Genomic DNA, 17,698 nt, shown 5'->3' on the forward strand with positions numbered 1-17,698 from the left:
AGTAGATATTAAATAAAAAATATCTAATTATTTTGTATTAAAATATTATTTTCTAGCGATGAAATTTGCATCGGTACCGCAATATGTCAGCCACCATGATAAAGTTTGACAGATGAAGGGTTAAAGAATATGCCCAACCACAGCCATAATTATGAGGAGATGGAAATATCTTAAACCCCTTTGCATTGCTGCTGCAGTTTTTCTATTCATACAATTCTTTGTATTGATTAATTTGAGTTCAAACCAGGTGAATATTGGTGATAAATAGGGTTATTGTGAAAAGGGAGATAATTTGACATATTTTTTCTATATCAAATTATGGATAAGCTAAAAACATATAAATTCAATAGCTGAGAAGTGTCACAAACCCTTTTAAATTCAAATCGGTTGGGTTAATAGTGGTATGTTGGAAAAGTTAAATTCCATAGTGTCATAACTAAGGGAGAAAATTTGAGTTCAAACCAGGTTAATATTGGTCATAAACAGAGTTATTGTGACAAGGGAGATAATTTGTCATATTTTTTTTCTCTCTCAAGTTATGGATAATCTAGAAATAAATAAATGATCTAGCTGAGAAATATCACAAACCCAATAGGAGGGGAAATTTGTGGATAAATGTACAACACCAAGAAATATATGGAAATTTGGAGTGCATATTTCTCTTGTTATGTAAAAATAAGAAGACGTGCCAATGAGACAACTCAACATTGCTACAAGGGACCATATTACATACAAATTATGTTATAAATAAAATTCACTATTTGAGAAAGTATTTATGTGCTAAATCTAAATCCACTGTTTGAAAAAGTATTTATGTGCTAAATCTCATTAGATTTTTGTATATAATAAAGCATACATATCTGAGCACAATAAAAGAAAACTAAATACATATTTACTTTAGGCACTGGTTGGCCACTGATATCACCATCTCAATTTTAATAACAAGATCCAGAAATCAAACGTAATTTTTCAAGCAGTTCATATTTAGAAAATTAAAACCATGTACATTTTCCAAAAAGAGATCTTTATAGACATCGCAATATCCTAATTTGATCAACAATACAGGTAAAAGATCTCAATCAAACATCTACAAAATATGCACAAAACAAATTAATAATTCTTTACATACAACTTCAATACATTAAGAAACAAAATTCTTAATAAAAATTAAGACTTCAATACTTAACCTTTACAACAATGGTCACTGCCCAAACCTCAATAATTAAATCTAGTGCAAAGTTTCTGTATACATGTTATATACTGACCGCCAAAACTGGTTTACAACTACTGTAAAAACACAATAAAATAAATTATATACTTCAAAAATGATATGCGAAAAGCACATAAATATTTTTTATAACCTCAGGACACCATATGACCTTCAAAAAGGAGTTTAATGTTAATTTAACCCATACTGCATAGCCAGCTATGAAAGATCATGAAATGACCAAAGTAAATTGATTCAAAAGAGAAAACTAACAGCCTGATTGATGTATAAAAAGATTCATAGCTTCAAGTTCAATACCGGCAGTCAGGGGTACTACTTGTACAAGTGTATTTTATTTACTTGAAGAAGTAAAAAAAAATATACATATATAAGTAAATAAATAAAGTTTAAATAATCTCCCCTTCATTTTCTCAAAAATTTACTTGTATAAGTAAATTTTTCTTACAATCCAACAAAAATCCTCAAGTTTTGAGATGTAAAATCATGCCTTTAATGATTTTTCCCAGGTTTGCTCAAATTTTTTAATTAAAGTTCAATGTTTCATCTCATTAGTTCAACAAAGAAACTGATTGCGCAAAGATCTTAAGTATTTGCGCAAGGCCTTCAAAAATTGCTCCTTGGGGGCTTGTAAATGAGCAGTGTTCTGAAGATAACAGACAAATGAGATTTTCATTGTCCATGAAATTGCACTGAAATGATTAGTAAAGACATCTGCTAGGCACTCTGTCCGCTGTATAACGTCGGAATTTTACGATCTGCCGTCATACGTTTTTTTGTATGTTTGCCCCTGGTTATCGCAGGAAAAACAATAGAATTACTGAGAAGAATTTAAAATAAATTTGATGTTGAAATAAATGGATAATTAACGACTTTTTACCTGATCTCATGTTTATTGATACAAACTAAATAATATTTGCGAGCTGTTATATAAAACGGTATTTTTTGGACGACGTTGAACTCTTCGTTTATTTTATCGGAACAGACTATATTTTGTGAAGCCGGCGCGCCATCTATCAACAACAAATATTCTAGGCAGAAGACATTTTGTGTTGGAAAAGTTCCAGAGTTGGTACTGTCTAATGCTCCTATTTATCGGTAGGTAAATAAATTCACCCTGTTAGATACAAGTGGATTTTTTTTATTATTCTCTTGAAAACGTATGTAAATGAATGGGAGCTTTTAGGAGAACATTCTTGAGAACTTCAATGAAATTATCCCAAAATTTTACTTTTATCCGACTTTCTACTGCACAGCGCGAACAAGGCAAACTACAGATACACATGTATCTTGATATTTTTACGACGATTGTCAACGACGTCGTGAAATACTGTGGGACGTTTCCTTCCACACATTGATGTATGCAGAAATCTACGTGAAAATGAAAGATATAAAATGTAAACATTCGTGAAATGTACGGCAGGCCGGTTCCTCAGAAAAATGTGTTGTTTCAAATTATATAATATTGAATTTTGAAAAGGGAAACAAAATACGGCTACGTTTTAAAAAGCTATCATCATTTGCCAAATGTATTAGAACAGGCATTATATTTATAAGTTGTATTCAAGCACAGGAATCGGAAGTTCTATCAATAAAATTCTGTAAATAATAAGGTCGACTATCAATAGAGCTTCTCGTCTACGAGAAGCTCTATTGATAGTCGACCTTATTATTTACAGAATTTTATTGATAGAACTTCCGATTCCTGTGATTCAAGTGTTCTATTTATATCTCTAAAATCTATAGTCTATTTCTTTATCCACTTTCACTTTCTATTACAACCAGCATTGAGTCGAGGTAGTGATTGTGGGATCTGCAACACACTTTATATTCAAAGTAATAGTTTTTACAAGTAATTGTCACCTTCATTTTTACCACATACAGAGTGCAGCTATAAGTAATAGTTACTGAAGATTATTCCCTAAATACTTCATATGAATTTGCATTTTTCCATGAAATATTCTGTGGTCATTTCTGGTTTGATTTTAATCAACTTGGTACCAATAGATGCAAAATTAAATCAGGTTTATTTGTTTATTTGGTTGTATTTTTGTTGAGGATATTTTTTTTTCTAATGAAATAAAGACAAATATTATTTTCTGTTCAGAAATTTGTTACCAAATATTTTATCCAAATTAAATTGTAAAATTTTATTACCCATGTTCCAGTCAAAACAAAATATAGCAACTGAAAACAAAACTATTCAGTATTGCCAAATTAACAAATATTTTATAGACAATTCTTTATCTTTTAACGCCTTGCTAATACAAATCCAACCATAAATGCATTAAAAAAATTAATTTTAAATGAGTTTTTATATGAAATTTACAGCAACTAACTGAAGTTGATGTTTTCCAAAATGAAAGTTTTATTTAGAAAAAAATTATAAATGATTTAAATGTATATTGAGTACCATAAAAATCAAAATTATCACATCTTTAAATTGTCCTATTGTATGGACATATAGTTTTGTTCTGAAATGTCTCAGAGTTTCTACCAAATGAAGTGCTAAAAAAATTATTTAATACATGGTTAAATGAAAAAAACATGAAAATAACAAAATATAAAACAGGAAAGAAAATAAACAAATATTCTAGAGACAATACACATAGTTTATAAACTGGTTAAATTCAAAGCCTTACTGCTTTGAAAATATTATGCTGTAAAACTTGACATTTTATATATACATATATTATATATATCTTTTTCAGATCTAATAATAATATCATATGCTGTATGACAAGGATGATGTGCTGTATGACAACGCCATTGATATTTCTAAAATATTTAGCTGCTATAAGAATTTCAATGAGTTGTAAGTATAAAGTTAGAAGTTTTTTGTCAATACATGCATGATACAAATATTTACTTTATCAAAGCAAATTCTAAACTGTAACATACCACATTTGAAGGTATCCACATTTTTTTTGGTAAGATGTGTAGTTTTATGTTAATGATTGATTGATTTTATTTTGTTTAAAGCCACTTTCAACACTAGTGTTCTATGTTGTTGTACAAATGTACTCAGTGTTAATGGAGAAAGAAGGATTGCTTAGAGAGTACTACAACCTTCAGTTGGAAAATTGACAATTAAAGAGTAAAAGTCTAAACTAATAAAACAATAATCATAGAAAAAAACTGCACCTGCATGTTTCCCAACTTCAGTGTTTAAAGGCTAGTAATGCAGTAGTTCAACTACTAATAGAACAGTGTCTTATCATGTATATGAAGCTGTATATTTTTATCACATTCAGTTGGTTTTTTTGTTTGTTTTTTAAATTGCATTTTATATACTACACTTTCTGTATAGATGCATTTTCATAATATTTTTTTTCTGTTTTAGGTCTGTAAACTGTTGAAACTGAGTCTAGACACTAAAAACCAAAGACAGATGTAAAGATGAATATCTAGTAATTTGTAAGCACTCTTTTAGATTAAGTTCTACCACAAAATAAAATAAAATTTTAAACCAATTGTCATTAGTAAGAATGGGCTGGTACATGTATAACAAAACTCTTTGTCTAAAATCATCTTAAATATATTTTCTACAAAATAGGCTTTTGTACAACTGCAAAAACAATTAATTTCATTAGACCACATTAATTCTGTATCATAAACCTATGCTGTGTCAACTATTTAATCACAATCTAAATTCAGAGCTGTATCATTCAGAGCTGTATTTAGCTTGATTGGTGTGTCCATACTTACCCCAACCGTTCAGGGTTTGACCTCTGCAGTCGCATTAAGCTGCGCCCTGCAGAGCATCTGGTTGATTTTGATGTGGTAACTTTCTGTCTCCTTGGGGACATGTACATGAGAACACACACACATATATGCACACAAACACACAAATATACATCTTTGACACTCCCGCATTTGATACAAGTCATTAATTATTTGATTTAATTTTCTTTTTAGGTATCATGGAAAAATTTCCATGCCTAACAACACTAGGCTTTACAGTTCCTGTGAGTGAAAGACTAGAGATAGATCAAGTAGCAGACAAATATATAACCAATAAACTACTTCTTGAATTGAACACCATTAAAGAAAAGTCGAATTGTCAATACACATACCAGGATGTTCTCAACTGGATATGTAGTCTTTGTGGAAAAGAAAATGTTACCAACAAAAGCTTATATTTAAAGGTAAAGTCAATACTGCTGAAAATCAAGACAACAGTTTCAAAGCTGAAAAAAAGCAAACAAAACAGTGAACATGTTGAAAATTATTTAAGTTTGGTGATAGATACTGATACATTATTAGAAATTCCACACAATTCAAGAATAAGAAAGAATAATCTCATTGAAACATCTGATACAGAAAAAATGCGGATGTCGAACTTAGAGATCTTAATAAGATTGGAAAATGTACAAGGTAAGTTGATATTTATACAACTCATAAACATATACATTGAATTTTGGTATATTTTGCCTTAGTGAGACAGCAAACAAACAACACAGTCTAATACAAATAGGAAATAAATATCTGTGATATTTATACAGCTCATAAAACAAATACATTGAATTTTGGTATATGTTGCCTTGTTGAGACAGCAAACAAACAACCCAGTTTATCAAAATAAGAAATATATATCTTCAGATTGACATGAATAATCACTGATTTAATTGTGTCAAGTTATGCAGATCTAGTTTTAATAGTGCAATATAACAGCGTGTTTAAATGCACAAAGAAAAAAATACTCATTACAGATACAAACAGCTCCTTGTGCAAAAATTCTTGTTAGTAGACATACTCTTTTAATGAGAAAAAAATGTGCCGGCTTCTATGAATAAGAAGTTGAGTTTCAACAGACCAGCATTTCATTTTCAAGTTGTGTTGATCAACTAAGAAGAACTAAATAGCAAGTAAAGAAAATTTATTTGCAACATATGTTTTGATGAATGAAAACAGCTAACTGGGTACTTATAACATACTTTCCTTTAATCAATTTTGATTTTTGTTGTATATATTTCAAATTACTAATATGCTATATAAATGTAAATATACATCAACATAACATACATTAACTTTTATTTCAGAAGTTGAAGAGGTAGAAGAAACATTGCAATTGACAGAAGAATGAATGGCAAAATAACAGAACTTAATATATATATATATAAAAATGAAATAAAACACATTTTCTTTTTTGATGTATTTTAAATATAAACAATTGGAGATGTTATGTAAACTTAAATTAGACAGCAACCTAACAGCTCAATCACAATATCTATCTGGAGACCATGTCAAACAGTATACAAAAATGAAGATTTATTGTGGTTTACATGAAAATTTTACATACTATATAGCTAGTAAATAATAATGTTTGGTTGAAAGTTAGCTATTCTTTTAGGCATTAATTCAATTTCCAAAATTTATTTAGATTTCTTGTTTTAATAAGAACTTGTCAAAGAATGTATTCCATATTTAGCATAGAATATGTGTATTAAAATATGGTGATGTGGTATGATTGCCAATGAGATAACTATTTTTTATTTTTTTGGATATCTTCTTTTCCTGTCTGGATATGTCTTTTGTGGCCACTCCATACGGATTTCTCTCTGTGATAAGTTAATATGGTAACTACTAACTATTTAACACTTGTGTCTTATTTCTTGTATTTTTTTTTTAATCAATAGCATTCTTTTGATGATTCATGACATTAAACATGATATGCAATTTTTAGAAATTTCTATGGTGTGAATAACGTTATTTTCTGAACCTCAATTTTTTGCTGAAATGGGATATTTTGGTACTGCCTCAGAGCTTCTCTGTGCCCTCTTCACTACATTAGCACATATAACAATTGTATGATAAGAATTCATTATGTTTATGTTAGATAACTCGGGTATTTCAAAAGTGAAATATGACAATTACATAGTCCAGTGTCATGAGATCAAAACAAGCCAATTCCTCCAGGCTAGAAAACGCGCCAAAAGGGGAGACACTGTCCTAAAAAAAAATACCCCATACCAATGACCAGAAATATTGTCTTTTTTCCAATAGGTATTAAGTATGCTTCAAATTAGGGTACATAAAAAATTCTTTTCTGTGAAAATGGTAAAAGCTGCAGAGTCACTACATCTGCAAAGAGCAGATAATTTAAAATTCTATTAGAGCAAAGAAATCCAAAGATTTCAATAAAAGAAGATAGGATGACTTTTTTACTTCTACAAGTAAAAAAATCTGAATGTCTAAGGGACATAACTCAGCCAATATTTTTTTTTACCTATACAAGTAAATAAAATTCACTTGTATAAGTAGCGTACAAATTTACTTATATGTGTATATTTATTTTCACTTCTTCAAGTAAATAAAATACACTTGTACAAGTAGTACCCCTGACTGACCGGTATTTTTCACAATTACATGTAACTCTTCGAAATTTATATATCTGATTAATATAATGGGATTTACACCCACTATTAATATAGATTGGGTTAAACTGGCCACATGGGAACAATGCCCAAATGAGATACATGTATATTGATTCAATCCTTAAATTTGTTCTTGCTTTGTATTTTTACTTAAAATGACACAAATCCATCAAATGAAACTCCAACCTGATCAAACATTCAAAAGAAGTGATTCATTTTAATAAACATTTGATATTTTTTCTGCATTTATGATTCTCTATCAACACATTTATGGTAAAAGCAGAAAAAACTGAAAAAGGAACTGGCCATTTCAGATATACAAAAACATTTTAATAATGTTAGTATTTACAATTAAAGTACAAATATTTTATATTGCATGCTAATTTTTGTTTTATTTTCTACCTACAATGTACATGTATAATATCAAGATTTTGTACAATTATACATGTACACAATTGTTTTATTTGTTTTAGGGTGATGCAGACACCCACAGCCATAATGGCAAGGTAAAGTATAGGATAAGTTTAATTAATTTGTATAGAAAGTTGTATCTCAGTATGAGCTCATGTTTTACAAATTGTTTCATGATGTTGTTTAATAAAATCCAATTAATAAAAATGTACAGCCACTGATATTAGAATTTAGGAAAGGATAAATTATATTAATTTACCAGCAGCAGGATATAGAAAAAAACCTATTAGTTTTGAAATCTATTTTGTCTTATCAATTGATATAAAAAATGTATAATATGAAATATTTTCATAATTAGAAATAGAAAACTTAATGTGAGAAAAAATAAATGATCATTAATTTGGTCACCTAAAAAAATTACTAGTTTAGCATGAAAAGTGGATTTAAACTTAAGAGGAGTGCCATCACCCATTACTATGCCAACTGAGATAAAAGATAAATTAGAAAGGTGATATTTAAATCACTTTAGTCATGCTGATCCAAGTATTTTCAAAATATTGCATAAATTGTTTACAAAAACTGCTATAAAGATAATTAGATTAAGACAATGATTTAAATCTTTATGTTTTAGATAGTGGTTGAGTTATTACAGAAGTCATGGACTGACAGCCCCTTGTTTCTACTAGAGCCTTCAATCTTATCTGCATTGTCAGCTGGAACCAACTCAAAAGAAGATTGTGTTTATTTGTGTAATAATAACAAAGTTATTACATTTGGTATCATTGGAAACCAATCCAAAACTTTGGTAAATAATGTACATATAGCAATAGTGAATACATTAATGTACAATTTACTGTTCTTTGATTTCACATTTCGACATAACTGGTCAAATCAGTAATGTAGCAAGAAAATGAACATTCTTGCTATTTAAGTAATATGAAACTTCGAAATTTAAAAAAAAAATGAACATGGTTTATATATTATATTTGAAGTTTTACTTTAAAAGAATTTTTGTTTAAATTTTTTTAAAGGAAATCCTTTACTTTTACTTGTAAGCAATATGAGAACTATATTTGGTGAATGAAATGATTGTAAGGTGAACATGTCTGTCTGGCAGGTATCATATGACCTTGACCCCTTTTTTACGGTCCATTACTCAATGCTACGTCTTTGTGTTTTGATCTCTTTTTCAATTACCAGCAGCAATAGGTCAACTAGATTTGGTGTATAAAAAGGTTGTAAGGTTAATATGCTTGTCTGACATGATTTATCTGACCTTGACCTTATTGTTATAGAAGTTTAAAAAACATTAAGTTTAATTGTTATGTTTAGTAAAACCTATATCTTTAAGATTTCAACATAAAAGCAATGGTCAGTAAAGCAGGCGCAACATTTCAGCGCATCTACTCTTGTGTTAATAAAGGAAGATGGCCATCAATTAAAAATTGATATTCAATGAAAAAATAATATTGCGTCTTAAAAGTTCAAGGATGTTTTTTTATTGTTTTTAGTTTAATACTAATATTGTAAACCAACTTATTTTCTTGAGCGATTTATTTTTTGCGAGTTTCAAATATAATTTTCTTAGTCTAAATCTAAGCAAAAATTAAACCACAGATATGGATATCACCAATTAACCATAGGATGACCAATACATTTTTAGCTCACCTGACCTGAAAGGTCAAGTGAGCTTTTCTCATCACTTGGCGTCCGTCGTCCGTAAACTTTTACAAAAATCTTCTCCTCTGAAACTACTGGGCCAAATTAAACCAAACTTGGCCACAATCATCCTTGGGGTATCTGGTTTAAAAAATGTGTCCGGTGACCTGGCCATCCAACCAAGATGGCCGGCATGGCTAAAAATAGAACACAGAGGTAAAATGTATATTTAGGCTTATATCTTTGAAACCAAAACATTTAGAGCAAATCTGACAAAGGTTAAAATTGTTGATCAGGTCAAGATTTATCTGCCCTGAAATTTTCAGATGAATCGGACAACCCGTTGTTAGGTTGCTGCTCCTGAATCGGTTATTTTAAGGAAATTTGGCAGTTTTTGGTTATTATCTTGAATACTATTATAGATAGAGATAAACTGTAAACAGCAATAATGTTCAGCAAAGTAAAACCTACAAATAAGTCAACATGACCAAAATTGTCAGTCAACCCCTTAAGGAGTTATTGCCCTTTATAGTCAAATTTTAACAAATTTTCGTCAGTTTTTGTAACTTGTTCAAAAATTTTCTTCTCTGAAACTACATGGCCAAATTAAACCAAATTATCATTGTGGTATAAAGTTAAAAAAATGTGTCCGATGCCTACTAAACAAAATGGCCGACATGGCTAAAATTAGAACATAGTGGTAAAATGCAGTTTTTGATTTATATCTTTAAAACTAAGACATCTAGGGCAAATCTTCCAAGATTTAAATGTCCATCAGAATAAGATCTATCCCCTTGCAAATTTTCAGATGAATCTGACAACTCGTTGTTGGGTTGCTGCCCTAAAATTGGTAATTTTAAGGAAATTTTGCAATTTTAGGTTATTATCTTGAATACTATTATAGATAGAAATAAACTGTAAACAGCAATTTTGTTCAGCAAAGTAGGATCTAAAAATAAGTCAACATGATAAAAATTGTAAGAGTACCCCTTAAGGAGTTATTGCCCTTTATAGTCAATTTTGAACAACTTTTCGTAATTTTTGTAACTTGTACCAAAATTTTCTTTTCTAAAACTATGGGCAATATTAAACTAAAAGTGGCCACATTCATTACTATGGTATCTATTTAAAAAAAAGTGTCTAATGACCCCATTTACCAACCAAGATGACCGACATCAGTAAATGCAGTAACAGGTGAGCGACACAGGCTCTTGAGAGCCTCTAGTTTTTTGTGTTGTTTGGTTGATGAAATTGACTGATCATGACATATACAGCTCAATATAGTTTATTCATAATAAGTTTTTGTAATATCAAATTACATAGTGCATGTAGTTTCTGAAACGAAATAAAATAGAATAATGTTTTTTTTTGTTATTTCAGTCCTTAATGGTTCATAAGTTAAGACAGGATGGATTTTCAGCTGTTGATTCATCGGATGAACATCCTGATTCACTTACCAAAGAAAATAGAATGCCTGTCAAAATAACCACACATATATTTGTTCAACATATGAAATACCCAGAACCCACCATTCATATTGTTGTATTTTACAACAGAAAACCAGGCTTTCTATGGCACAGCCAAATACAGATTGCAACATCAGATATAGCTTTTGGTTCAACTGCTGGAGCATATGAAGTGTAAGAAAGTCAATAGAATGCATAGTTATATTACTTGACACAATTTATTTTTGTCCATCCTAAATGTTTCTTATTGTAAGAAAGCAAACCTAAAATTCAAACAAGGGTGTTAAGAAAATAAGATGTCAAAGTAACTTAGTTAATCTATATGACCAACTTAATGTCATATTCTAACAAAATCAGTTTGGCAATTATGTGATTTGAAAACCATATATGTCTTGTAAGAAGTTATTGTTGCATATAAAAATCAGAAAATCATGCAATTATGCCCTGTTATATAATCTGTAAATCACTATTGAGGTAAGTTCACAGTCACCAATTTGTTATACTTTTTTCTTGATACCATTTTAGTGATCCTTCTAATTTATTTTATGTTTTATTTCCAGGTTTAATTTACAAAAGAATACAATAGACAATGTCCAGTTACATGTGCCATCACCTATCACAACATTTCTACAACAAGTGCCTCATTCTGAATTCATTGAATGTAACTATGCAAGAGCTGAAGCTTTCTATTTGAAAAACCCAAGAGACAAATCTGAACAGGCTATACATTTCCAAAGGAAAGCAAGACAACTTATATCAACAGCACAGAAAGTTTTAGATGGTCTTGGTATAAGATTCTGGATAAGTAGTGGTACTACCTTGGGTAAGATTTTAAATTTTATCTTGGAATTATCTAAGAAAACACATTGTGATGCATAATAAAATTAAAATTTAAGATGGTACAGTTATAACACTACAGGGAGATAACTCTGTTAAAACCAGCTGAAAGTTGTACTAAAAAACTTAAGGATAGTTAAGTCAGTTTATGTTGATTTTTTCATTGAGGGAACTTCAAAACATACTCCAAGTAACAAAGATTTTGAATCAATCATTCCACTCATCAAAGTCAGAAATGCATTGAACAATCTTAAATTTTACCAGGACTGAACAATGACCTTAACTTATCCAAGTTTTTGACACAACCAAGTTAGTCACAACAAATGTATTGTAAACAAAATAAAGGCTTTTCTAATTTTGATTTTTAGTGACTCTAATAATACAGTAACTTATTCAGAATATAAAATTACTTTTACATGACAAATACAAAAAAATACACTTTAAACTATTTCAGGTTGGTTCCGACAGTGTGATATAATACCTTACTCTCAAGATGTAGACTTAGGCATATGGATAAAAGACTATAAGCCAGAAATGGTCCAAGCTTTTGAGAAGGCTGGACTTCCTTTAAGATTTTTATTTGGAAAAGTAAGTAATTAAAGTACAATAAATTTAGAAATGTTTTGGATATTTTATTATCGCAAAAATTGCTAGAAGATACCTTTGCAAAAATATGATCTCTTCTTTTAGATTTTGAAAACATTATTTTAATAGTGTATTTCCTGAAATCATAATACCAAAACTTCTATTTTTGTCATGTTGTAATGTTTATAAATAGCAATAATAAATGCACACACTTATTTCAGAATATATGTAAAAATGATAAAGGTTCCATATCATTTTTGTTTGTCTCCAAATACAGAGTGGATGTTATACTGTTATCTTGAATTTTGCTCAACTTTACTTTCTATTACTGTTTCTCAGCTCGGATATTAAAAATTAATGTGATGATAGGCTGAAAGTTTAGAAATATTTATGGGTAGAAATGAAATTTGTATCATTTCTTGATATGAAAGACATTCCAAATGATTTTTGTCTGACATGTCTAAAAGTTGATGTACATGTACACAAAATCTAATACAGTTTAAGTCCAAATGAAATAAAACTGACAGAATTTTTTGTATAAATTGTGAAGCTTTGCAGGACCTTGTTTTTAATATTGAACATAAACACAACTTCACTAAAAAACCAGGTGCAGATCTAGAATTTTGAAAAAAGGGATGGCCTTTGCCAATTCATAGATTGGAGTGACAAGTTTATACATTTTTCATATATGTAGCTGAGTTGCAGAAAGACTGGGAAGGGCACTGCAGGAAATCCACCTCTGAAATAGACATATTGGTCCACCACACTGTCTTCAACAAATGACAGACACTCACACATATAAGCCTGGTTTAGCTTCAAAACAGCCAAGTTGAAATTGCTGAGGATATGACAACAACATCAATTCTTTTAAATGAATAACAAAACACGAAAGATCCCAAAAACCATTGACAATAATCTGGTCTTTAGACAAATGAACAAATTTGTTGCAAGGTAATTTTTTTTTTTTTTTTCTTGCTAGACAAAAACTCTTCTCTTTTCTCATTTTATGTTTTATGATTTTTAAATGTGTAAATTAATGAATTTTACAGGTAGAAGACAGCTACCAAATGGCATTCCTATCAGGGGAAGTCAAACTTGACATATTTTTCTTTTATGAAGATGATTCCTCTATGTGGAATGCTGCAACAGTGACAGAAACTGGAGAAAAACTAAGGTGAGTGCCATAATTGATATGATAGATATAGGAAGATGTGGTGTGTGTGCCAATGAGACAACTCTCCATCCAAGTAATAATTTAATATAGTAAACCATTATAGGTCAATGTACAGCCTGTTTATCCTTTGCTAATAATTATTTGAAAATAGACCAGTATTTCAGTATTCTCCAAAGATATTACATTTAGCATCCTAGTTTACAGGGAAATCTTGTTTCAAAAATCATAGCATCACATTCACAACACAATCTATAAGAAAACCAATTAAGACAGCATCACATTTTAGAAATATTATATAGCATCACACTACCATGATGCTAAAAGGCCCTTGGGAGAACACTGACTATTAATGTTGTTTTATGTGACTTTTTACATATAAAACTATCAAAACATCCCTGAACTTCCATCTCCATCTTCATACTTTATGGCATAAAATTGGTATTTTATAGCTTTCTTTCAGACTGACCCCATGTATATGTAAAGGTACATTAAGGTAAAGTTATGCAATGGATTACATACATGAGCACTTAGTCCTTTTGGAATAAGTCTGCTTATTTAATTTATAACCCTCACTTTTAAATTTTTGGGAGACATTATTTTATACTTTTGAATTTGGTGTTTAATAGTGCACAAAAAAGTGGTCTTATCATCATACATGTATTTGATTGCAATCGTTTTCATAATTTTTGTAATACAGTGTCCTGGAAGTCACTCTATTTATAAAACACATATTATAAAACATGCATTGACTTATCACATATTTTTGTTTCAGATACATATTTCCGCGGTTTAAATTATGTTGGACAACATTATTGGAAATAAAAGTTAGGATACCATGTCCAACTCAACCATATATTGAATCAAATTATGGCAACCAGTGGCAGACACAAATAAAAAAATGGGATTGGAAATCAAGTGCTCCTAATGTTAGACACAATGGCTACTGGCCAAAGGACCAATGGGAAAAGGTTATACAAATGTATGAGTAATGATAAAAAGAAAGAACCAATGGTAAAAAGTGATACATACTGTGTATATGATGTATAAAAGAACAATTTGATAGAAAAAAAGGTTGTGACAAAGAATGTCCTGTCCAAAGAATTAGTAGAAGAAAGGTTATGTTAATCTATGATCAATTGTTAATATAGCATAGCATTGATATCATTGTGAGAAATGAAGGTTATGGTAACAGAAAGAGTTCCTTTGACAGTCAGTATCCACTTAAAACTAGCATTTTTTTCTAAGAGGAGCACAAAAAGAACATTTGTATTTTTGAAGAGTGTGTCATCTATAGTTGCTAGAGTTTAAGTCTTATATAATCACTTGATTGTTTTAAGACCTGTATAAACCAATGCCTAAGAACAAGCGTATTACCCTCCATAAACATGTTAACAAGTTAACAAATTATAGAAATATAGATTCTACTACCGAATTGAGTGTAATACGATATTTATCCACTCAAGACAGTTAAATTTTCAAATCGGCCAGGACTTTAAAATTGATAATTTAACTGTTGAGAGTGGATAAATATCTTATTACACGAGATTTGGTGGGTGAATCTGTTTCTCTAATGATTTTCTAACATTATGCAGGAAAACTTATTCCTTCTTTTCTAATGATCTGCAAAAAGATGTGTTCTTTCTATGTGACGTCAGGCATGGTCGCCTTTTTTCATGCCGTCACAATAGGAGATCCAGAGGAAAGCAAGAAAAATCGACGTCACAATCAGATTTTAACCAATGAAGTTCTGAGATCAAACGAACCACACTTTGGTTAAATTTTTTTTATACAATGTGTGCAAAAAGGGATAAATTGACGAAGAATTAGAGAAAAGATGGTATGCTAACTACCAGTCTATTAAATGATTGCTTGTCAGATATCAGGCAAAATCTGCAAAAGTTTTTTTTAAATGAGAAATTATTGCTATGTTTCTTCTTTCATACGAGAAGCTATGGCTGGGTTTAAATCACATTTTTATGCATTTTCTTTTTCGTTGAAATTTTACATATTATCTGAAATTTATATTTACAAATGTCGATATCACTTTTCATTAATTTTGCATGATATATCTTGGTTAATAACTGTGTTACTGTATTATTTGTTTTTTTATTGAAAAGCTTTAAAGATATACCCTGGTTGACAGTAAGTGCTGTTTTCTTAAAACAAAGAATTTGTAAAATAAGAGAAAGACCACCAGAAAGTGTTGAAAAAGTCATGTTTGTCGGTAGATCTGTTTAAAAATGTTTAGAAAATTATTTCTAGGATTGATTAGACCTTAGAATTTTATATTGTGCAGAATTGGGCATTGTTTAAAACTTTTTTTTTTTTTATGTAGAATACAATTTGCATAAGAAGAAGACCATATACAATGTTTTAAATATTTAGTAATTGTTTATAAGGCTAGAATAAGAATATATTTGTACAACATTCCATTTTAACTGCATTTATATGCGTTAAATGTCTTTAAAAAAAACATTCCAAAATGTGTTCTTGTGTCTGTTGAATTATAAATTCTTATAGATATATCATTTGCAGGTTCAGCTGTAGAAAACATTATTCAAAATAAATATTTTAAATATTTAAGAAAATTGAATGAATGCAAAGCATGATTGTCAATATACTAATTTGAAAATACCCATTTTAATTGCATATGAAGCTGGCATTATAACTTTTGAAAAATATAAAAGCTTCCAAATTCTATTCCTCTATTAATTTTTGCGAGGATTTTAAATAGGATTTGATACCTTTACTGTTATAAAAATGTAAAATTTAATGTTGAACCAAAGGATAAAATGTCATGAAGAGAGACCTATCCAGAAAGAGAATCTAAAAATTAATTTAATGTGGCTAATAAGATGTTTTATATGTATATATATTTATAGTGGTGCTATCTGTTATTATTTGTTTCATGTTAGCTTTAAATATTTTAAGAATTTACATGCAATTCAATTTTCAATAAATTCACCTGCCAAGCTAAACAACATACTTTTTAAATTGTTGTCAATTCCATGCAAGAATCATTTTATGTTGATCATTACTGATGATTAATGGTTGCATCATTCATTGTTTTTGAATATACACTTTTGTATATAGATACTTTTTGCCTGCTGGATTTCTACATTTAGGGTTTACACAATGACAGATATCCCCAGTAAATGATAAATAATAAATTTGTCTATGATTCTGATGATTGTCCTTTTTGTAACCTGTGATGAATTTCACAGAATGTTAAAAAAAATCCCATTTCATGGGTCAGTAATGATATGAAAATCAGATTTTTCATTCATTGTCAAAATGCATTTCTGTCACAGAAAATTGTTACTGATGATATTGATCTTATTATTAACACTTTATATGACATATACCCTAGTTAAGATAAGAACAATTTAAAAATATTTGTCATGGTATTTGGGATGTAAGGATTTTTCCCAGTTATATTTACTTTATAGTTTAAGATTTTATAATTAAAAAAAGTTCATGTATTGCATAATGGTAAAACTATATGGCACCATCAAATTGTTGCAGGCCATATAAACCCAAAGCAGTTACACTAGATCAAAATGTATATAGCAAACATTCTTAGGTAGTTTTGTAGTAGCCTCTGAGTATTGACTAGATATGAGTTAAATTTGCAACAGATCATTCTTTGGAACTTCCTTGTTACTGCTGTTGCTTTTTAGCCCTATCTTGTCAAAATGATCAATATGTTTTAGTTGTTACTTGGATTAAAGTCTTCCATACAGTTTTTGTCATTTTTTTGCATTGCTAGTACAATTGAAGGCCTAGTATATTATAACTCTTCAGGAGCACTTGAATTCACCCTCATTTTTTAGTCTTTAGTTTTCTATTTTTGCATTTTGTGTACTTTTGTTTCTCTGTTTGTCTTTTTCTTTTTTGGCCATGGCCATGGTCAGTTTATTTTAGATTTATGAGTTTGAGTGTCCCTCTGGTATTTTTTGCCCCT

At 29.6% G+C, this 17,698-nt stretch overlaps 2 protein-coding genes across 6 annotated transcripts; both read left to right on the forward strand.

Annotated features, from left to right (window-relative positions):
- The first annotated feature begins 27 nt into the window (after window positions 1-27).
- LOC134726684 (ribitol-5-phosphate transferase FKTN-like) lies at window positions 28-16,467 on the forward strand. 2 transcript variants are annotated; one of them, XM_063591102.1, is made up of 8 exons: window positions 28-247; window positions 8,076-8,108; window positions 8,645-8,818; window positions 11,053-11,312; window positions 11,699-11,961; window positions 12,430-12,563; window positions 13,610-13,734; window positions 14,507-16,467. In XM_063591102.1, the coding sequence occupies exons 1-8, from the start codon at window positions 152-154 to the stop codon at window positions 14,721-14,723; spliced, it is 1,302 nt and encodes a 433-aa protein (XP_063447172.1). In that variant the 5' UTR covers window positions 28-151; the 3' UTR covers window positions 14,724-16,467. The 2 variants fall into 2 exon arrangements, with proteins under 2 accessions (XP_063447172.1, XP_063447179.1); XM_063591109.1 differs by lacking the exon at window positions 28-247 and adding an exon at window positions 454-465.
- On the forward strand, window positions 2,024-6,459 carry LOC134708459 (uncharacterized). 4 transcript variants are annotated; one of them, XR_010105845.1, is made up of 5 exons: window positions 2,024-2,327; window positions 3,937-4,040; window positions 4,569-4,642; window positions 5,144-5,602; window positions 6,268-6,459. XR_010105845.1 is itself a non-coding variant. In XM_063569000.1 (4 exons), the coding sequence occupies exons 3-4, from the start codon at window positions 5,149-5,151 to the stop codon at window positions 6,309-6,311; spliced, it is 498 nt and encodes a 165-aa protein (XP_063425070.1). In that variant the 5' UTR covers window positions 2,024-2,323; window positions 4,569-4,642; window positions 5,144-5,148; the 3' UTR covers window positions 6,312-6,459. The 4 variants fall into 4 exon arrangements, 1 of the variants encoding a protein (XP_063425070.1); XR_010105842.1 differs by having other exon boundaries at window positions 2,024-2,323; XR_010105843.1 differs by having other exon boundaries at window positions 2,030-2,323; window positions 5,144-5,373.
- Window positions 16,468-17,698: the final 1,231 nt, after the last annotated feature.

Source organism: Mytilus trossulus, chromosome 1, assembly GCF_036588685.1.
Source record: "Mytilus trossulus isolate FHL-02 chromosome 1, PNRI_Mtr1.1.1.hap1, whole genome shotgun sequence".
Lineage (NCBI taxonomy): Eukaryota > Metazoa > Mollusca > Bivalvia > Mytilida > Mytilidae > Mytilus > Mytilus trossulus.

Bases quoted from the DNA above. Each gene is read 5' to 3' on its own strand.
- LOC134708459 (XM_063569000.1), top strand. From the start codon at position 5,149: ATGGAAAAATTTCCATGCCTAACAACACTAGGCTTTACAGTTCCTGTG. The intron at 5,603-6,267 runs GTAAGTTGATAT...CTTTTATTTCAG, and splicing joins AAGATTGGAAAATGTACAAG to AAGTTGAAGAGGTAGAAGAA.
- LOC134726684 (XM_063591102.1), top strand. From the start codon at position 152: ATGAGGAGATGGAAATATCTTAAACCCCTTTGCATTGCTGCTGCAGTT. The intron at 11,313-11,698 runs GTAAGAAAGTCA...TTTTATTTCCAG, and splicing joins ACTGCTGGAGCATATGAAGT to GTTTAATTTACAAAAGAATA. The intron at 12,564-13,609 runs GTAAGTAATTAA...TGAATTTTACAG, and splicing joins TAAGATTTTTATTTGGAAAA to GTAGAAGACAGCTACCAAAT.